Source organism: Elgaria multicarinata, chromosome 13 (genome assembly GCF_023053635.1).
Source record: "Elgaria multicarinata webbii isolate HBS135686 ecotype San Diego chromosome 13, rElgMul1.1.pri, whole genome shotgun sequence".
Lineage (NCBI taxonomy): Eukaryota > Metazoa > Chordata > Lepidosauria > Squamata > Anguidae > Elgaria > Elgaria multicarinata.
The window spans coordinates 12,333,712-12,356,632 of NC_086183.1; the positions used below are offsets into that span (position 1 = coordinate 12,333,712).

At 45.7% G+C, this 22,921-nt stretch overlaps 1 protein-coding gene across 1 annotated transcript; it reads left to right on the forward strand.

Moving 5' to 3' along the window:
* Positions 1–1,682: 1,682 nt before the first annotated feature.
* On the forward strand, positions 1,683–6,705 carry LOC134408038 (trophoblast glycoprotein-like). The gene is made up of 2 exons (XM_063140102.1): positions 1,683–1,960; positions 5,466–6,705. Exons 1-2 carry the CDS (start codon positions 1,683–1,685, stop codon positions 6,301–6,303), a joined length of 1,116 nt encoding a protein of 371 aa, XP_062996172.1. The 3' UTR covers positions 6,304–6,705.
* The last annotated feature ends 16,216 nt before the right edge of the window (positions 6,706–22,921 follow it).

A 22,921-nucleotide genomic window follows, 5' to 3' on the forward strand; every position in this document is an offset into this window, starting at 1 on the left:
GATTTGGGGCGAAGGGGGGGGGCATAATGTTGGGGTGGGTGAAGAGGTCGGACTGTGGATAAGGAATCAGGCAGAATTTGCACGGGCAGCAGAATGACAATCCCGAAGAGGTAAAGTGGGCTAGCGGTGATAACCTTAAAAAAATGCTATCCAATATTAAAAACAAGAACCTCTTCTCTTTAAGTTAAAAAAGCGACCACAGTAAAAAATAAAAAAAATAAAATAACCCTGCCGGCTCCCTGTTGTGCTGGCTTTCTACTTGCAGGGAGTATGCCAAAGTGGCCGCCCCCCCTGTCGTCTCAAGTTGGTACAGGCTCTAAACTACCTCATCTCTCCGCCGCCGTCCCACTTTGTACTGGACCATGTGTGAACCAGGCTGGAAAGGGGGGCGGGAGTATTTGGGAGAACTTTAGAGTTCTGGCTGAAACCCGGAGCGGATTTCTGACATCGGAGCCCCCAGCCTCCTCTCCTGGTCCCCTTCAGCAGAGCGAGAAAACCGCCTCAGGCAGCAGATGCTTAATGGAACAGGGTTTGCCAGGCGAAGGGGTTGTTGGAGGCATATTATTATCATTACTATATTTATTTTATTTATTACATTTATATCCCGCCATTTTGCCTTCAAGGAACTCAAGGCGGCGTACATAATCCTCCTCTTCATGTTATCCTCACAACAACAACCCTGTGAGGTAGGTTGGGCTGAGAGTCTGTGACTGGCCCAAAGTCACCCAGTGGGTTCCCGTGGCCGAGTGGGGACTAGAACCCAGATCTCCTGACTCCCAGTCCAACACCTTAGCCACCACACCACACTGGCTCTCACTGGCCCGCCTTTTCCCCAATACTGGGACTCGAGATGGCTTTACAAAATTAAAACATATACAATTAAAACATATAAATAGAAATATACAAAAGTTAAAGATATAATTAAACCCTCTGTAAGATTAAAATATTTAAAAGTTAAATATTTAAAATATTTAAAAGTTAATTTTTGTGAACCGCCCAGAGAGCTCCGGCTATGGGGTGGTATAGAAATGTAATAAATAAATAAATAAATAAATAAAACATTTAAAATACAAATGACAATTTAAGATGTATTGATTCCTGTTCTAATGTTGTTCCCCGCCTCGATCCAAAGGGAGAGGCGGGTAAGAAATAATAATAATAATAATTATTATTAAAAACAAAACCCCAAAGCATTATTATTATTATTATTATTATTATTATTATTATTATTATTATTATTATTATTATACCACCCCATTGCCGAAGCTCTCTGGGTGGTTTACAAAGATAAACAGAGGTCCAGACTATTTCCCAAAGGCGTGCTGGAGCAAAAAGGGTTTTGCCTGCCTCTTGACCATAGCAAGGTGCAACAGAGATTTCAACGTTCCAAATGTTGTTGGGTGATAACTGGTGCCGCGGAGGGTGCTGTCCAGTCACTAGAGTTGAAGAAAGATTAATCTGCAAGTCCAATCAGTTTCCCAATGTGGCATGGTGGGCTGGGTGGGGGCACCATATTGGCCTTTGCCTTAGGCAGCAAAATATCTTGGGGTGGCCCTGACCTTGATATCTTGAAGGAAGGTTATCCAGTGAGGAGATCTCTCTCTCTCTCTCTCTCTCTCTCTCTCAACCAACCTCTCTTCCTTCATCAGCCAGGAACCTTCGCCATCGGAGGCGTGTTGGAAATGACCCCCCGGGAGCCTCCCAGTGCCGTTCTGGGCTCCTGGGGTCTCCTCTTCCTGGTTCTGGCCCCCCTTTCCTGCCACTTCTGCCCTATCCCCTGTGAGTGCTCAGAACCCGCCCGCACCGTCAAGTGCGTCCAGAAGGAGCTGACCTCCATCCCGCCTGGTATTCCTGGGTACACCCGTAACCTCTTCATCACCGGCAACCGGATCGCCCGTGTCGGCAGCCGGGACCTCCAGGGGCTGCCCAACCTGGTCACGCTCTCTCTGGCCAACAACAGGTAAAACCAGGGAAGGGGGTTTCTGGCCCCCTTAGCTACTGTTTTTAGAAGGCTATGGGGTGGAGGCATAATATGACTAAAATTAGGGGAATTGGGGAGTCAGGTTTGTAGATCTCAGGACCTCAAGATAGTTTAGCCTACAACTTCCATGGATCCTTCACCATTGGCTATGCTGGCTAGGTCTGATGGGAGTTGTAGTAGGCCAAAGGTCTGGAGAGCCACGCATTCCCTATCCCTGATATATTTCCATCTCAAAGGCTTAACACAAATAGGGGCGTTAAGATGTGCTCACCTCAAATTAAAGATGAAAATATTATTATTATTTCCACCACCAAATTCACTTCCTATCCTTTACTGATACCTTGGTCTGAGAGCAATATTGCATCCAGGATATTCTTTTGAATCAGGGGACTCACGCAGCAGCTTCCAGACGTACAAAACTCATGCTGCAACTGAGGGAATCACAATTTTTGAATGCTTCCCTGTATTTTTTTTTAAATCCTCCTTGCAAGTATAAAAGTAGCATATCAGGGAGTGGACTGTGCTAGAACATTTCCCCCTGCCATGCTAGTTTTCTACTTGCATGCTTTGTGTGTATGTGTGTATTATGTGGAGAAGCATCCAAGAATTGTCTCCTGCCTCTGCAGTCCGAAATAGTCCCATCCAGTCAGCCACCTTCATTTCCATGTGCATGCTAGGCCTCCAAGCTGCATATTTGGGTTGGGGGTAGAAGCCTGGTCACTGAGCATGTGTAGAGCACCTGCCATTTTCCTCACTGCCAGCCACATGCGCATTTCATCTGAATAGTTAATTCTGATTCTGCTGGCTGCAAGGAGCTACACAGGACGCTGAACCACTCTCCCAACCCGTAGGCTGCTCCTGTGGTTTTTGATCTCTCTCTCTAGACTTTGCCATCAGTTTTCAGGGTTCCATATTTCCAGGCCTTTCTTTGTAGCCATATGGTCTACAAACTTATCATAACACACATACACCCCTCCAAACAACAACAACAACAACAACAACCAAACCACATGATTTCTCAGAGCGCTGGATTCTGGGCCTGGTCTGAAATTCTATGTTTCCCCCATGTTATGATGCAGTTGCTGAAAATGCACAGCCCTGGAAAGCCAGCTGAGTTTGCGGATGGTGCTTGACCTGTCTCGGTTGCAGTGTTCTGTACCATTCACCTACAGTTAGTGTCCCCTGGTCCATGTTGGTTGCTTTCCACCTTTGGTTTGGAGATGCAGGCATTGCCATGGTAACAAGCTTGTGGGAGATGGCAGTGAAAGCTCTGGTTTGATGCTCTGGTACCCGCTCTCATTTCTGTCGACGGCAAGAGGTATGAAGGAGGCCTCATCCTGGACACATCTGGTTTCTGAGATCAGAGGAGTTGGGGCCCTGATGCTCTTCTAACCATCCAGAGAGCTGTCCTGGATGACTGGAGCACCCACAAATGATCAGGTCTGCATGGCTTACTTGACCTGAAAGGATGGAGATGAATGTTTCTGGCAGATGCCTGACTCCTCTGTAGATATGAGATATAAAGGCTGCTGCTGTACTGGAAGAAAGAGCAGATGACAGGAAGTTGAGCCCACAGACTCAGGACTCAGCCCTCCATCCCATCCCCGATGGGCACAAAGCTCTTGAGGAGCTCTGTGTCCTGTGCGTGGTTCCGGCTCCTCATGGTTACTCGCGAGGAGTTGGAACAAACCGCGATGCCTGGCCATACGTTCTCCGGTCTCGGAATCAGCCCAGGACCATGGAAAAACCGGCCTAGAAGGGTAGGGCAAAATCCCAGGGAAATGGAGGGATCATCCCTCCCTGCCTCCGCGATCCCCCATGCGTCATCTGGATGCACAGGGATGATCCCAGGGCAATCCCAGGGATAAGCCCTCATCTAGCCATGGCCTCAGTTACCCTTCTGGCTTTTTAAAATTCCGTTAAAATATTACTCCTTAGCTAATTTTCCCTTTTAAAAACAACCATCAAACCTTCTTCTTGGAGGAACAATAAAACCAGGGTAATGCAATACAGGTTTTGAATTACAAATCTCATAATCCCTGACCATTGGCCCTGCTGGCTGGGGCTGATGGGAGCTGAAATCCAAAACAGGGTGTCAGGGTGCCTACCCCAGCCATAAAAGATTTAAGGTGCCATGCTTTGCAAGTTTAGACACCAAAAAAAGCCCTACAGTGCCAACGTGGCTTTCAGGAGAATGCTGCGAGTCGTGGGACTTTTTTCATCCTAAACGTGAATTGAATTGAACACTTACAGGTTTGTTTTGTTTTTAACAAAAATTCTGAATGGACCCCCTTAAGAAACAAGGGTGGAGCTAGGCACGTAAAAAGATTTGGAGTCCAGGCTTGCGGGTCACATACCTGCATGAAATTTTTACATGTTGATTTATATGTAGAAATAATTACTAGGATGTATTTAAATTTCGCAGGAGGCATAGGCAGCTAATTCATTTCTCATCCAAATAATTTCAGATAAAACATTTTTTTTTCAATTAAGATCATCCTAAACCAATGGTAAAAATCCCCCCAACCCACCCCCCAGGTAAATGCCATGAACCACCCAGAGAGCTTCAGCTATTAGGCGGTATAAAAATGTAATAAATAAATAAATAAATAAATGCAGAGACAGAGAGCGATTTGGGGATGGGCGGGGGTGTTGTACCATGTGGTAAGGGGAGAGCTAACCCTCCCCCTTCTAGTCGTAATTCCCCTTGAAAATTGCCTCCTGCATGTATTAAAGTGAGAAAAACACACACCTTCCATTAGCAGCAACGGGGAATTGATCGGGGGCCCTCGGAAATAGATTTGGGGCTGGGGTCCCATTGGCCCAGGCCTAGCAATGCCCCTGTTAAGGTTAAAAGTCAGACCACTATGCCAGATTAAAAAATCCCATCTGAATCAGACGGATCTCCACCTTTTTATTGGAACCATCTTAACAGAATTAACCATCTTCTATCGCTTTCTTTCTTTATTACATTTTTATACTGCCCGATAGCTGAGGCTCTCTGGGCAGTTTACAACTAAAACCATAATATATAACAAGTCAAGATTTTAAAATATCATATAGAACCAGAAAAAGTTGTAGTCCAGGGAAAGCCTGTCTAAAAAGAGATGTTTTCAGGAGGCAGGCATTTGAAGGATGTTACATTTTCTGCCTCCCGGACTGCATGAGGGAGAGATTTCCAGAAGGTGGGTGCCGCTGCAGGGAAGGCCCCGCCAACGAGGTTCCTCGTGACAGCATTCTGTTCTTTTTGGAATGGCGAGCCGGACCTCCTCTGGCAATCGTAAATGTCATCTGGGTGTATATAAGGGAAGGTGGTCTGCTAGGTATCCTTAAGGGCGCTATCCTGTGCATGTTTAAACAGAAAAAAGTCCTACAACTTCTAGCATGCCCCAGCCAGCCATGCATTCTAAAGATGCATAGGATTGTGCCTTTAGCATGACTAGAGTTATTCACAATTGAGGTCTTGTGTATTCCCTCTCTTCAGGATTAACACCGTGGAGTCGCAGGCCTTCTCTGCTCTCCAGAGCCTGCGTTACTTGGACTTGAGCCATAATCGTCTGGCCACCATCCACCCCAATGCTTTCAACGCTAGAAACAACTCCATCCAGGAGCTAAACCTTAGCCACACCCTGCACAACTCCTCTGCCATTCAACCTGTGGCAGCTGCCCTGGCCCACGGTGGCTTCCAGAGCCTCTCCAGACTAGAACTCACCAGCAATGAGATTGTCTACTTGCCCACGGGCATGTTGTCCAGCCTCCCCAAATTGGAGTACTTAGACTTGAGGAATAACTCCTTGGTGGACATTAAGAACTCCACTTTTGCTGGCCTGGACCTTAAATACCTTGATCTGACCATGAATGCATTCAAGACCTTGAGGAGGGGAGGGCTATCTGGCCTTGGGAGACAGGCCCACCTCCGCCTCTTCCTGAAGGACAACCCTTTCATATGCAATTGTGATATCGAAGACCTGGTGAGCTGGCTGAACCAAAGCTGGCAGGTAGTGGACCTGGAAAAGCTCACTTGTGCTTTCCCTTGGGATCTGAAGAATGCCTCCCTCGTGGACCTGGCGGGGGCGGATCTGGAATGCCACTCTACCCAACTTGGAGAAAATGCTCTTCAGACCTCCTACGCTGCCTTATGTGTCGTCCTGGGAGTCATTGGGGTCATCTTTCTCTTTGTGCTTTACTTGAATCGGAAGGGCATCAAGACCTGGATGAACAGCATGAGGGATACCTGCCAGAACCTGTTGGAGGAGTACCGCTATCGCTATGAAATTGATTCCGAATGCCGTATCACGCAAGTCCCGGCGCTGGACATATGATGCAGTTAGTCTCTTTCGAAGTCTTTTCGAGGTCTGTGTTTTGCTGCTGTATCTGTCAGGGACACAGTCCGTTTTTCTTTGGGGTGAACCCTGTGCCTTGGTGGTGCCTACTCCTCCACCAAAACTCAAGCCTTTTAAGGAGGATGGAACTGTGGATTAAATGCTGGACGTGGGCTCAAGGGTCCTCCATTCTTGTTCACCATCAATGTTTTGCAGGAAGTTTAACTCATTTAAAACTAAGCTGGAATACTTCTGGGTGCCACCTCTGGAAATGATTGGGGGTTGGTGAATATCAAGATTCTGATGTGTGCCATCATCGGTGGTTGGATCCTGGATCTGCCTTCTGTAAAAGGAAGAGGCCTTGGATGAAAGGAAGGATTCTGTTTCGGGGCTACCCCTCAACACGATACCACAGCTCACCTCATTCAGTGGGGGTCTCCTGGCTCTCTGTGTAGCCTTTTCAGGGGGATGGAGGGGTGGCATTTGGGAGCAGAAGACAAAGAAGTCCATTTCCCCTGGTGCAGCTGACCCATCTTAAGACTGGATCCAACCCCTTATGGTTAGCCTCCTGGAATGCCAGGTGATTAGGGATTTTCCTAGGGTGACCATATGAAAAGGAGGACAGGGCTCCTGCATTTTAAACAGCGATATTGAAAGTGGAATTTCAGCAGGTGTCATTTGTATGCGTGCAGCCCCTGGTGAAATTCCCTCTTCGTCACTACAGTTAAAGCTACAGCAGCCTTGCCCTCTTGACCAGATACAAAAGAGGGAAAGGCTCTTGCAGCTTTAACTGCTGTGATGAAGAGGGAATTTCACCAGGTGCTGCATTCATACAAATGACACCTACTGAAATTCCAATTTTCTATGCCCTGTCCTCTTTTTCATATTGTCATCCTACCGTAACAGTATGTACCATGGACAAAAATAGGGTGACCATATGAAAAGGAGGACAGGGCTCCTGTATCTTTAACAGTTGTATTGAAAAGGGAATTTCTGCAGGTGTCCTTTGTATATATGGAGAACCTGGTGAAATTCCCTCTTCATCACCACAGTTAAAGCTGCAGGTGCCCTGCCCTCTTTTAAATCTGGTCACTCTAGTATAGTTCCTGCACTTTATGTGTTGTGATGAAGAGGGAATTTCACCAGGTTCTCCATATATACAAAGGACACCTGCTGAAATTCCCTTTTCTATGCAACTCTTAAAGATACAGGGGCCCTGCCCCCCTTTTCATATGGTCACCCTAGGAGAGCATAAATTTTCATAATAAGAATATAGTATTCCCCTGTTGGAATGCAGAGTGGTTTGGTCTGGAATGGCCCATTAAGACCCATTCGCTTTACAAAAGGCCTCCTGGTGGAGATGAAAACCGCTAGAACTGGTTTGTTGATATGGATCAACACAGCTGCTTGCATTTTGGGGCTCTCCTTGGGGGTGTGCCCTCAGTTCAAAATTTGCCTGCACTACAGCACTGCTTCAGAATACAGCAAGATGGAATGCTAGCCCGTGCCAGAAATTCTCTGCATGTAGAAAATAAGCATGTTGTGGGAAGACTAGGTTAGAATCCTTCTCCCTGGCATGCTAGCTTTCTATATGGAGGGAAATTTTGGCAGCATTCAGTCATAGCATTGCCATATGATCCTCCACTCTCATTCTGAAGAGGCACAAACCCTGTTCAGACAACGCACTAAGCTACGGTGGCTAAACATTTGGGGCCAAACATGATGGCTTAGCGTGTCGTACAAACCGTTCCTAACCATGGTGGCTACATAAGTGTGTCTTAAACATGCTCACTATTTCCTGCAAAAGGGTTAGCGGCCTACCCATGGCTTAGCGTGTTGTCTGAATTGGCCCTCTAAGTCATGGCTCACATGACACGCTAAGCCATAATGTTTAGCTCAAAATGCTTAACCACCGTGGCTTGGTGTGTCATCTGAACAGGGACATTAAGGGCTGTTCCACATTTTTCTTCCGAGCATATCAATCGGTCTGCAGCAAACACCCAAACCTTCATTCAGAGTCCACAGTCGATAACTGGCAAAGCAGTCCTAGACATGTCTCCTCAGATGCAAGTCCCTTGAATTTAATGTGACTTTCTCCCAGTTAAGTGTGCATAGCAGGGGTAGGGAACCTCAGCCACAGGGGCCCAATCCTGCCATCTTGGGAGTCCCCAGATAGTCACTCCCCGTCCCCCCAATCATTTGGTTGCTTCTCATCTTTTGTGCAGTCCCCCCCCCCCCCGCACAATGTAAAAGGTTGAAATGCCTCTCCTAAGGTTTAGTCACTTGTCAGTAAGAGCTTTCAGCTACAATTTGGGGGTGTTTTGGGCTTCTCCCCTTTTGCCTTCAGCCCCACCCACTACCTGGAATGCAGCCTCTGAGAGCTGCTCTGAAATTGAATTTGACCAATGGGCTGAAAGAAGTTCCCCTTCCCCGCTGTATAGGATGGTTGAAGAAGAGACGCTGGGCTGCTCTCCTTCCTGTTGGTTAAGTTACAGCAGTAATCAGAAATGAGGCCTCCGAACTGCCATTCGGGCAGCTTGTTTTCCACTAGGAACTTGACGCCTACCGACCAAAGCCAGGCGCAAAACAGCCGCTCAGGAAGGCAGAGCTAGAACTGGGAAACAAGGGTGCCTCTGAGCATATGCTCAGCTCAGGAGTTTGTTTTCAACACCGGAACTGGAGTTTGTGTGCAAATCTTTTCACACGCAAACCTATTCCTGTTCCACCCCACAGCGACCTAATTTAGGAGGGTGGGAGAAGGCTGTTTGTTGACACTGTGGTTAGACATTTGGGAGTCAGAAACTTTTGGTGATCTACTGCAAACTGCCGGGAGTTCTGCCAGCATATCCTCATCTATCTTCAAACTTCTCCGTTTTTGGACTAAGCGTACTGCTGATAGGACCAGATGCCAAGATAATGGGCATCTTAGGCCTGTTTGAGTTGTGGATGGTTGCATTTACCCCAAATAAAGCCACAACCCCTGGTTTGGGGTGGGGGCAGCATCCCTTACTTTATGAATGTAAGATTTGCTTATGCTGGTTCAGAGCTTACCCAGTGTGGCGTAGCGGTTAGAGTGTTGAACTGGGAGTTGGGAGATCCGGGTTCTAGTCCCCACTCGGCCATGGGTGACTTTGGGCTAGTCACAGACTGTCAGCCCAACCTACCTCACAGGGTTGTTGTTGTGAAGATAAAATAAAGAGGATTATGTACACTGCCTTGGATTCCTAGGAGGGAAAAAAGCGGGCTATAAATGTAATAAATAATAAATAAATAACAATAATAAACCGAGCCTGCCATTCCTTCAGGGCTAACTAGATGGTTGTGGGAAGCTCATGGGGAAAGCCTTGAGAGAGGTAGCTACCCGCCCACCCCCTCTCTTCTGCAACTAGTAAGGATGCTAATTATGGTGGTGTTGTGAAGCTGTTTGGCCTATCTATCTATCTATCTATCTATCTATCTATCTATCTATCTATCATCTATCTATCTATCTATCTATCTATCTATCTATCTATCTATCTATCTATCTTCTAAGACTTCTTAGGTGCCTTCCTCTATCATTCCCTTATCACTGCAGCTATTTTGGTTTTTGCTGCTGCTGCTCCAAAAACGGCTGTACCGTCCCCTCAAGTTCTTTATAGCCATGATGTTTGTCTTCTTCCCACTGAGCTTTTTCCTTCAGTTTTCCCTTGTATTATAAATTGGAGCAGGACAGCTTTCCCCAACGTGGTGCCTTCCCAATGCTTTGGACTACAACTCCCACCATCCCACACAGGGTTTTCTAAGCAAATTTTTCAACTGCACAAACACCCTGTCAGACACTTCCCCCCCACCAAGCCAAACACATTATTTCTCTTTCACGTCTGGACAGATGATCACCAACACTAGTAGCACCTTAAACTTAAAAACAGATTGACAGATACCCAGGTAGGACAACTGACCAAGAGACATACACCACTGGTTGTCTCCTACAGCCTCCCATTGAAACCACTGCAATGGATCTTCAGTGAACTCCAACCCATCATCAGCACAGACACTTCTCTCTCACAAGCCTTGGGAGGCAGACCGGTCCCGGCCTCCAGACAACCTCCCAACCTGAAGCAGAGGCTAACCAGCGATAGTACACAGGACAGAGACACAGGCAGAGGGACCAGACCATGCAACAGACCCAAGTGCCAACTCTGCTCCCACATCTATTCAAGCAACACTGTCACAGGACCCAACAACATCAGTCATACCATCAAGGGCTCATTCACCTGCATCCTTATATAATCTCTGTTACATGCCATCCCTGACTTTGTCTGTTGTTAAGTTCTTAATAAACACATACACGTAAGACGTGTCTTATTTTTTCACCACTTTTTTCAACTGCACATTATCAGATTTCCAACTACACATTCCCCCCCCCCAACTGCACGTTTTGTGTCCAACTGCACACTAAAAAAAAACCTGTCATCCCAGACCATTTGCTATGCTGGCTGAGGCCAATGGGAGTTGAGACTCTACAACATTAAGTGGATCACAGGTTCCCTGCCCCAAGTCTCCACGCCCACTGGCTCTCCGGGGTTTCAGACATTCTTGTCCCCATGCTAGAAGACTGGACAGGGTCATCCCATTCATTTAACCAGCTTTCCTCAAGCCACTGTTCTCCAGGTGTGTTGGACTGCAATGCCTTATCATTCTCAATTAACATGGTCCTAAGCTGTGTTGAGCTGGGTTATGGTTCTGCCACGTCCATCAATCAGGTTCTTTTGGTTATCAAGTTGAAACAAGCCAGTTGTGCCCAAAGACGACAATTTATTGATAGAAAATGGATGCAGAATATATGGAATCATAGAATAGTAGAGTTGGAAGGGGCCTAAAAGGCCATCGAATCCAACCCCCTGCTCATTGTAGGAATCCACCTTAAAACCTACCTGACAGATGTCTGTCCAGCTGCCTCTTGAAGGCCTGTAGTGTGGGAGGCCTTCAAGAGGCCTCCCACACTAGGTTCCATTGTTGTCCTGTTCTAACCATCAGGAAGTTTTTCTTGATGTCCATCTGGAATCTGGCTTCCTGCAGCTTGAGCCCATTATTCTGTGTCCTGCACTCTTGAGATGATCGAGAAGAGTTCCTGGCCCTCCTCTATGTGACAACTTTCAAGTATTTGAAGAGTGCTATCATGTCTCCCCTCAATCTTCTCTTCTCTAGGCTAAACATGCTCAGTTCTTTCAGTCTCTCCTCATCGGGCTTTGTTTCCAGACCCCTGATCATCTGAAAACGCTCCATTAGTACCTCCTTCCAGCTAAACAGCTCTCATAGCTGGGTGTCTGTCTGGGGCCCCACGATAGATGGAAGCTGTCCCTTTGAGCCACAGAAGACTCTCCAGGCTGGTTGCATGGTTCTTTCTGAAGTGAGGCAGAAGCATGAATCCTGTGCATTGGACCTTATAGACTCCTCTGCTCAGAAGCTGACAGACTGCATCCCTCCCCAAGTGGGTTTCCCCCACCCTCTCTCCCAGGTTCCCAAAGCATTTAAACTTTGGAAATTAGTTTCCTTTTCTAGTGCCTCGTTAGGAGTGGAAACTCCCCAGGTCATCCTGAGATAAGACTCTATGAGAAAAGGATGACATAACTATGAGAGGCCCATCCAGAGAATGAGGCCTGCTCTTGTCAGCTAAAGCCTGCTAAAATCTACTCAGTTGCTGTGTTCGGACAATGCAATAATCAACAGTGGTTTAAGTAGTCAACCATTAATTGAATAGTCAACTGTTAGTTATTGTGTTGTCTGTTAGGCAAAAACCACCCCACAGTTGACTATTTTCCAAACACACACACACACACACACACCATCAATGGAGAAAAACAACACTTTGCAGAGTTGACTAGTTGCACAACTGTTGGTTAGCGTGTTGTCTGTCGGGCTCCGTTGATTATTTCGCCCCATTGAGTTGACTATTTCGGCTGCCTACAGAGTCCTCCAGCAAGAGTGACCAAAGCAGCAGTTGCCGCTCTAGTCCAGCCGGCAGAACTTGCAATGGCTGATGGGATACCAGCGGGGGAACGGGTGGAGAGAGGAGAGGGGATGTGTCAATCAAACCCACAGCTGACTAATAGTCAACTCGACGCTGAGGTTAATCCACTCCACGGTTGATTATAATCATGTCGTGTGGGAGTACCCCCTTGATGATCAACCCTGGAGTTGACTATTAACCCACCATTGACTATTATGTTGTTGGAACTGTGTTAGGCTATACAGGTCTCTTAGCAGCATTTTGGAACTCTGTGAAGTCCATATTTCTGCTCACTAACAAACTCATTATATAAACGAACTCCCTGGAGAAGCTGTATCTGCTCACAAGAACCCAAACCTCCTGGGATTGGGGGTTAGATATGGCTTACTATTGGCCATCAGGGTTGCGGTATGGACAGAGCTGAGCTCTTCCTGCAAGAAGTATTAAGGATACTTAAAATGTCTGTCTGCACAAATGCCTCTTTTTGCATGGTTAAGGCTGCAATACTATACATACATACTTAGGAGGAAGTCCCAGAGAACCCAATAGGCCTTACTTCTGACACATGCATAGGATTGTGGGATGGGGAAGGAATTTGTTTGTTTTGCATTTTAATACCAACCAACCTAATTCACACTTCTGTGAGAACTGAAATGCAAAGATCCTTGGTTTTTCACACTTCTCCAAATTTTGCAATGCAGTTCTCCGATCAAAGGATTAGAGGAAATTGCTTTAGGGAGAAGTGCTTGCGAAAAAAGAAAAGAAAAAGTGCATAGGCGTGAGCAGGTGGGTATAAAAACAATAATGGATTTTGATGCGGACTTAAAAGAAAAAGGCAAACTGATGTGGAAACAGGACAGAATGGACTTGTGCTTGAAAAAAATGTGAACCTTCTAGAAAGTGACACAGACCAATTCATTCATCCCTAAGAGATAGCACTGCAATAGATTTGTAAGAGATTCAAAGCGAGAGGAAATTATTTTCCTTTTTCTCCCATTCCAAAATACATCTCTGTCTAGTGAGTCATTTAGCTGAGGAGATGAACCTACTGTTTTTACAGAAGGCGTCCTTTGAGGAAAAAGCGATAAATAAGTTGACTAATTAATAAACCAAGCAAAATTTTGTAAAACACGTTTGTGTGTGAGGAGGGCGAGCATAGGGCGGCTTCCTTGTTTTCTTGCAAAAAGCAAGAGAGAGGAACAAATCCTTTCCCAAATTTTGTTCTTTATTGCGCAGGTGATCAAAATCTTAAACTTTTTCTAACTGCTGCAGGGCAGGGAGGTTTCTGGACAGAGAAGAATATGCCTGCCCATTAGATGGCAGCATCCCATTGTGCTTTCTTGGGTGGACCACTGGCTGATCAACAGGGTCAGTGTGTAAAGTCCCTCTAGACCAGTAGAACCACTGCCCCCTTGGTTCCACAAACTCATGCCCAGTGCCCCCTACCCTACAGGATTTTTATACTACCCTACAGTATAAAAATCATTATTCAGAATAGCAGTTTTCAACGACCCACTAAGGAAGATAATAACAATAAAATTCAAAACAGTAACAATTAATTGAATATTTGTTCAAAATCCAATTACATTTTTTTTAGTTTATTCAATTAAACTTGATCCAGTGATATAATCTTTTCAAAGTTTGATAGCCATTTAGCAAGAATATTAGATATCACATTTAGTGACTAGGGTAGAGTACCTCACTATTCTTTAAATTCTTAATGTGATGGATGGGCTTTATGAAGTGATACCAGTTTCCCAATGTCTGGTTTAAAGTCACTTAACATGAGTCTTAAATCACGTTTAGTAATCTGGAGTCGATTTCTTTGCTTGGAGAGAAGTAGGCAGACCACGCTAAAACCACATTCCACAAAATATGATATTGGAAATGCAACCAGGAGCTTCTGAACCACTCCCCATAGTGCAGAGTAGCGCTGCACACCAAGCAGGGTATGTCTCTTCATTAGTGTTTCGGTGCTTTTGAAACATTTCAATTCACCGTTAAAAGGACTCTTCTGAAGCAGTATTAATACATGTGTGGATTCTTCCCCTGTATGGCTTGGAACCAAGCTACCTTCTCCCATATATTTTATTTATTTATTTATTTTATTTTATTTATTACATTTATATACCGCTCCCATAGCCAGGGCTCTCTGGGCGGTTTACAGAAATTCTAAAATTCAGATAAAAACAAGTATACAAAATTTAAAATTCTAAAACACAGAACATACACACATAAAGCATTAAAAACCATTAAAAAACTAAACATGTGGGTGATTAAGATGTGCCGCCATATGCCTGGGCAAAGAGGAAAGTCTTAACCTGGCACCGGAAAGATAGCAGCGTTGGTGCCAGGTGAGCCTTGTCAGGGAGATCATTCCATAGTCTGGGGGCCACCACAGAAAAGGCCCTATCCTATAAAATGTCCCATAAAAATGTCCCTGGGTTTTAAGGCCTTCTTGAGAGGTCCTTCTCGGATAAGACCACCTCGAGCGCCCCCCTGCCCCCCTTTGTCTCTTAGCACCCCCATGCTGCCCCCTTGTCTCTTAACGCCCCCCCTATGCAATCCCACCGCCCCCAAGGGGGCAGTACTACCCACTTTGGGAACCACTGCTCTAGACCTTCCCACTGGTGGCACCAAGAGAAATCTGGGTGTGCCGTGCTTTCAGAAGGAAGCTGCCTTAGATCTAAGTTCGGACCATCTTCAATTCAGGCCAGTAACGTCAACCATGACTGGCAACAGCTTTTCCGGCATTGCTAATGGACATCCTATGTTGACTGGTGGATTGAACCCGGAAGCCACACACTGGCAAATGCTGTTCTTTGCAAATGAAATAAATGGAGCGACAGAAGAGGTGTGTGCATGCTGAACTGTCGCTCAAGTGGTAGAGCACATGCTTTGCACGCAACGGGTCCCAGATTCAATTCCTGGCGTCTCCAGATAGGGCTGGGAAGGACCCCTTTCTGAAGCTTGGAGAACCACTGATATACAAAGAGCCACGCTGGGTCAGACCAAGGGTCCATCTATTCCAGCATTCTGTTCACATCGTGGCCAATCAGCTGTTGATGGGGAACCCACAAGCAGGGCTGGCAGGGTGGGGGGCAGTGGGGCCAGTTGGCATGGGCCTATAATTTTGAGGGGGCCTACTCAATGGTGCAAGAACATTTGAATGGATTAGCAGTTTTGAACATTAACATTGACAAGGCAAATTTGCTTGATTTTTCTGTTGTTGATGATGAATTTGCCCAAAGAAAAACACGTAAAGCATTTCTGAATGTGAAGTGATGTCTTATATGCATCTTGAATAAAAGTGCTTACCTTGACCTTTTTAAATAAATCATTCTAGTTCATATCTATTTAGAACTGATTAAAAAAATACTTAATGAGCAGTTTGAAATGGGGTCTACATTTCCCATCTGGCCCGGGCCTATTACCAGCTTTGTCCTGCCCTGGCCACAAGCAGGACAGGAGTGAAACCATACCCTCCCACCCATGTTACCAAGCAACAACCCAACAGAAGCCCCGATGTAGCCTGGGCGAGGCTCTGAAGGCCCAAAACCGGAAGTGACGAATCAGGCCTTCACAGCCTCTCCCAGGATCCATCTTGGCTTCGGCTGGCTTGCTGCCACAGCGGTGACCCAGCAGAAGTCCAGGTTGCTGCCCAGGAGAGGCTGTGAGGGCCCGTTTCATCACTTCCGGTTTTGGGCCTTCAGAGCCTCGCCCAGGCTACATCGGGGCTTCTGTTGGGTCGTCGCCATGGTGATGATCCAGAAGTAGCCCGGATGTAGCCTGGGCAAGGCTTTGAAGGCCCAAAACTGGAAGTGATGAAACGGGCCTTCACAGCCTCTCCCGGGCAGCAACCTGGACTTCTGCTGGGTCACTGCTGTGGCAGCAAGCCAGCCAAAGCCAAGATGGATCCTGGGAGTGACGAATTGGGCCTTCACAGCGTCTCCCAGGGTCCATCTTGGCTTCGGCTGGCTTGCTGCCACAGCGGTGACCCAGCAGAAGCTCAGGTCGCTGCCCGGGAGAGGCTGTGAGGGCCCCTTCCCAGTTCCTCCCATCCCGGCCTTCTGTTGGAGTACAAGCCTCTCCTGGCTGGAAGACAAGCGCTCTGCTCTCACTGGCAATGTGCTGGAAGACTCTGAAGGTAGGATACTTAAAATATTTTATTATTATTTTTGGTAAAAGCTGTTGTTAATATATATATATATATATATATATATATATATATATATATATATGTACCGGGGGGAAGGGGGGATGGAGAGACTGTCAGATACAGCACCATGTCCTTGCCATTTATTTATTTCAGTAGGACTTTTCTTATCCAGGTAGCAGTTTCCACCCAAATTTCCTTAAAAGCAGCCTAAAAATAATTTAAAATAAAAATAAATTTTAAAAAGGAGAGGAAGGGCAGATGGATGTGGGGGAGCATAGCACTAAATTAACTTGTCAGGGATGGAAAACCTACAGAAGGATGCCAGTAACTCTGGAATCCTCTTTTGGGGGTTTGAGAGTGCACCCATTGAGCTCACCATAGTGCCTTGGGGCCTTGAAGCTATTGTGCTTACCAGTCCACATAACTGGGGCTGCTTGGAGAAGCTCACAGCCTTTGCCACCTGTAATTATGTGCCGGGCATGGGACATGGGAAGGTTGCCAGCTGCCTGGTGATCAAAACAGCTTAATGGGGTGAGGGATCAATCTCCTGTTTAAGCCCTTTTTTCTTTGTTACTTTGCATGGTAAATTGATACAGTGCATGCATAGCTACTAAGGCCAGAATTACACCAAGCAGGATATAGCACTATGAAAGCAGTATATGGTATATGTCAATGGGCTCCAACAGTTGTCAGTGCACTTCAATAGCACGATAAAACAGTAGCGTGGCTCCTGCCTCTTCTATGCTGCTTTCACAATGCTATATCCTGCTGTAGATCTGGCCTATGGCTAAATTCTATATACACATTCCTGGGAGTACGTCTCACTGAATTCACTGGGTTTTACTTGAAAGTAGACATGTATAGGATTGTAAGTTGCTATAAAGCTCTCTCCCTCACTGTATGGCTGCCTCCATATGTACATGGGAGGGGAGATGACTTATCCCTCTACAATACAAACCTAAAAAACAACAATGCATTATGATATCCTACAGTTGCTGCCTCTTTCTGGGAATGAGAGAGAATTTTTATCTTGTACAGCAGGTCCCACTCTTTCTAGTTTCTGCAACTATAAATGCTTTGAATTCTCCTAAAGTTTTCCAGTGAATTCACTGATCTTTTGGATCTAACTATTAGCTCTTGCGCTGATGGGCATAGTGTGGGGGAGGAGAAGGTTTTTTCACTTCTCCTGTAATTGCCAGTTGAGAACTGGGCAAGTTGGTGGGTACAACCCCTTGGGGGCTGGTCATGTTGGTGGACATGCCCCCTTGGGGGCTGGACATGCTGGTGGGCATGCCCCCTTGGGGCGGCCATTTTGTCCTCCTTTTTGGTTTCCAAAATATGGTTACCCTATGCTGGTCCCATGACTGCCCTCTTGAAGCTGCTGGGCTCAACCTCTCTGCTCTAAAGCCTGCGCCCTTGGGAGAATTGCTCCAGGCAGCCCTCTCCAGCACAGAAGAAGATTGGACATGGAATCCTTCCAGATGAGACTTCGATTTGTGCCATCGCCCTGGCTGATCCCAGGGCTGTGGAGTCGGCACATAAAACCTCCGCCTCCTTTATTCATGGCACCTCCGACTCCTTTATTCATGGCACCTCTGACTCTGACTCCGATTCCTTTAATTATCTATTGATATAGGAAATAAATTTCCTATATATTTCCTACATCGACTAGCACTAATTTTTGGCACCGGTTTGGAGTAGATCTGAGAATGTGAAATTTTTCTCATCCACCAGACCACACCTAAGGGTATGTCGTTTCCCGGCTTCTTGGGGCGGCACAAAACTCGGGGCTTGCGGCACAAAACGGCACAAAACTAGCACAAAACTTTGGCACTGGTTTGAAGTGGATCTGAGAACGTGAAATTTTTCTCATCCACCAGACCACACCTAAGGGCATGTCGTTTCCCGGCTTCTTGGGGCGGCACAAAACTAGCACAAAACTTTGGCACTGGTTTGGAGTGGATCTTAGAACGTGAAATTTTTCTCATCCACCAGACCACACCTAAGGGCATGTCGTTTCCCGGCTTCTTGGGGCGGCAAAAACGGCACAAAACTAGCACAAAACTTTGGCACAGGTTTGGAGTGGATCTGAGAACGTGAAATTTTTCTCATCCACCAGACCACACCTAAGGGCATGTAGTTTTCACACTTTAGGATGCGGCACAAAACTCGGGGTTTGTGGCACAAAATGGCACAAAACTAGCACTAATTTTTGGCACCAGTTTGGAGTGGATCTGAAAATGTGAATTTTTTCTCATCTACCAGACCACACCTAAGGGTATGTCGTTTCCCGGCTTCCTGGGGCGGCACAAAACTCGGGGTTTGCGGCACAAAACGGCACAAAACTACCACAAAACATTTGGCGGTTCTATGACAAAGTTCATTTTTTGGTGTGTTAACTATGAACCCCCGCTTGAAGAATCATTACACAGCTGTTGGTGGCGGCACAAAACTCAGGGTTTGCGGCACAAAACTAGCACAAAACTTTGGCATATGTTTGGAAAAGATTCTAGGTTGGAGGGTTCCAAGTTAACAGAGCCCTGCCCTTTGGCTGTGGAAGATGGGAAAAATCTGGATTTTTCTCAAAATTTCTTAATTCCCCAGGCTTCCCAGATTTGCTACTAAAAATCCTGACATATCCAGTTTTTTCCTGTCATATGGTCACCCTAGCTGTAAGTGGGCATTCAGGTGCAGTTTGGGCCCGGCTGATTTCTCCTGCTGGGGTTCTTGCTTGCATGAGGTTCCCTTGACTGATGGATGGATCCAGGGCATTTGGGTCTTTCTTGCCTACGCTGGATCTTCTACCTTGGTCAGTTTCGGAATCTTCTTGTTTAGTTCCTCTCTCTAAACGGGTGGCATTAGGTTCCAGGCAGAGGTTTCCAAAGCTTTCCTAAAAGCCTGATGTGATGGGGGGGGGCATGGAGGAGCCCCAGATGGCAACTTATGATACCCATAGTTTAAGACTGGATTGGAATAGAGAATTGGAGTGCTCTATCTTGCCTAATCAGTGGACGGTTGCCCTAGCATCTGTATCTGAAGCTTCTGTGGATCTCAGGTTATGTCTTATTAAACAAAACATTTTGTTTCGGGTTTATTGGACTCCACGACACCTTTTCAATAAGGGTTTGTCTAATTTGCACAATCGTTGGAGATTTAATGCATCTAATGCTTCTATAACTCATATGGGTTGGAAATGCCCCAAAGTTGCCCCTTTTTGGGAGGAGGTTATAATAAGGATGAAGGCAACAATGTAGGAACAAAGCCAGATTATAAAACACATGGTCTTCGATGTCTATATACTAATGCCCAAAGCATGTGAAACAAACAGAACGAACTTGAACTCTTATTAAATGAAGGCAAATACGACTTGATAGGTATAACTGAAACTTGGTGGGATGACTCCCATGACTGGAATATAGCAATTGAAGGATATAACTTGTTCAAAAAGAACAGAAGAAATAGAAAGGGAGGTGGAGTTGCACTATATGTTAAAAATACCTATCCCTGCACAGAAATACAGGCGGATCAGACTGGAAGCCCCTTCGAGAGCATCTGGATTAAAATAAATGGGGCAAGGAATAAAAAGAACATGATAATCAGAGTCTATTACCGACCACCCAATCAAGGAGAAGACGAGGACGAAACTTTTGAGAAACAAATTGCCAGTGTTTCAAGGAAGTGTGATGTAGTAGTGATGGGGGACTTCAATTACCCTGATATCTGTTGGGAGACCAATACTGCCAAAAGCGGCCCTTCCAAGAAGTTCCTGACATGTGTGGGTGATAACTTTCTCCTATAGAAAGTGGAGGAAGGAACTAGAGGATCGACAATCCTTGACTTGATATTGTCCAATAGGGATGACTTAGTGGATAAAGTGGCATTTACAGGAACTCTGGGGGAAAGTGACCACATCATACTTGAATTCTTGATTATGAAGGAAACAAAAGTTGAGTGTAGGCATACACATACTCTGGATTTTAGGAAAGCTGATTTTAATAAACTCAGAACTATGATAAGTAAGGTCCCATGGCAAATGAGCCTAATGAGAAAAGGAGTGCAGGATGGGTGGGAGTATTTAAAAAAGGAAATTTTAAAGGCACAGTAACAAACAATTCCAACAAGGAGCTTAGAGATGACCTGAAAACAAAAAGGGATACATATAGGAAGTGGAAGGAAGGCCAGGCTACAAAAGAAGAGTACAGACAGGTGGCGCAGAAGTGCCGAAATGGCGTCAGGAAGGCTAAAGCTCAGAATGAGCTGAGATTAGCAAGGGATTCTAAAAGCAATAAAAAGGCTTTCTTCAGATATGTGAGTAGTAAAAGACAGAGGAACGAAATGGTGGTTCAACTGCTTAATGAGGATGGCAAATTGATAACAGATGACAAAGAAAAGGCTGAAGTGCTCAATTCCTACTTTGCCTCAGTCTTCTCCCAAAAGTGGGTCTATGACCCCCCTGGAAAAAGTGAAGCAGAAGTTGAGGGGGAAGGATTACAGTTTGAGATAAACAAATGGTCAAAGAACACCTAATTTCCTTGAATGAGTTCATATCTCCAGGGCCCAATGAACTGCATCCTAGAGTAATGAAGGAGCTAGCAGAAGAACTCTCAGAACCTTTGTCTATTATCTTTGCAAAATCATGGAAGACAGGTGAGGTGCCGGACGACTGGAGGAGGGCTAACGTTGTCCCTATCTTTAAAAAGGGCAAAAAGGAGGAACCTGGGAACTACAGACCAGTCAGTCTGACATCCATCCCTGGGAAAATTCTGGAGCAGATTATAAAGAAGTCAATCTGTAAACACCTTGAAATCAATGCGGTGATCACTAGAAGCCAACATGGATTTGTCAAGAACAAGTCCTGTCAGACAAATTTGATCTCATTTTTTGATAAGGTAACCTCCCTTGTGGACCGTGGGAATGCTGTGGATGTCATATATCTTGACTTCAGCAAAGCTTTTGACAAAGTGCCCCATGATATTCTGATTAACAAACAGGCTAAAAGTGGGCTAGATGGAACAACTATTAGGTGGATTCACAGTTGGCTACAGAATCGGACTCAAAGAGTACTTATCAATGGAACCTTCTCAAACTGGGGAGAGGCAACGAGTGGGGTACCGCAGGGCTCAGTCCTGGGCCCAGTGCTCTTCAACATTTTTATTAATGATTTGGACGAGGAGGTGCAGGGAACACTTATCAAATTTGCAGATGACACAAAATTGGGTGGGATAGCTAATACCCTGGAAGACAGCAACAAACTTCAAAATGATCTTGATAGGCTGGAGTGCTGGGCTGAAAACAACAGAATGAAATTTAATAGGGATAAATGCCAAGTTCTACATTTAGGAAATAGAAACCAAATGCACAGTTACAAGATGGGGGATACTTGGCTCAGCAATACTACAAACGAGAAGGATCTTGGAATTGTTGTAGACTGCAAGCTGAATATGAGCCAACAGTGCAATATGGCTGCAAGAAAGGCAAATGCTATTTTGGGCTGCATTAATAGAAGTATAGCTTCCAAATCACGTGAGGTACTGGTTCCTCTCTATTCGGCCCTGGTTAGGCCTCATCTAGAGTATTGCATCCAGTTCTGGGCTCCACAATTCAAGAAGGACGCAGACAAGCTGGAGTGTGTTCAGAGGAGGGCAACCAGGATGATCAGGGGTCTGGAAACAAAGCCCTATGAAGAGAGACTGAAAGAACTGGGCATGTTTAGCCTGGAGAAGAGAAGATTGAGGGGAGACATGAAAGCACTCTTCAAATACTTAAAAGGTTGTCACACAGAGGAGGGCCAGGATCTCTTCTCGATCCTCCCAGAGTGCAGGACACGGAATAACGGGCTCAAGTTAAAGGAAGCCAGATTCCAGCTGGACATCAGGAAAAACTTCCTGACTGTTAGAGCAGTACGACAATGGAATCAGTTACTTTGGGAGGTTGTGGGCTCTCCCACACTAGAGGCATTCAAGAGGCAGCTGGACAAGCATCTGTCAGGGATGCTTTAGAGTGGATTCCTGCATTGAGCAGGGGGTTGGACTCGATGGCCTTGTAGGCCCCTTCCAACTCTGCTATTCTATGATTCTATGAACTTTGTACTGAAACACTCTATAATATGGAACAATGTGCAGGTCCTCCTAAATTACCTACTGGCTTCTTGGAAGCTAACACATGGTCAGCGCAGGTGGATCTTCAGAGCCAAAAGGCTTATCACATTGGAAGGACAAATCCACACCTCTCATCATGCAATGGATCAAGGACCTATGCACTATCCATTTTTGAAGGGGTGTTAAATAGACGCAACTTGCAAGTGGATAAATACACGGATATCTGGTCTGCTTTTCTTGAAACCTTTGCATAACTCCCCATCCCCTTTTTTAATGAATGGTACACATAATGGGAAATGTTGATAATCCTACATACGTAATGAATGGGTGTCCGCCTCCCCCCCCCCAATTTTCATGATGTATTTTGTTCTG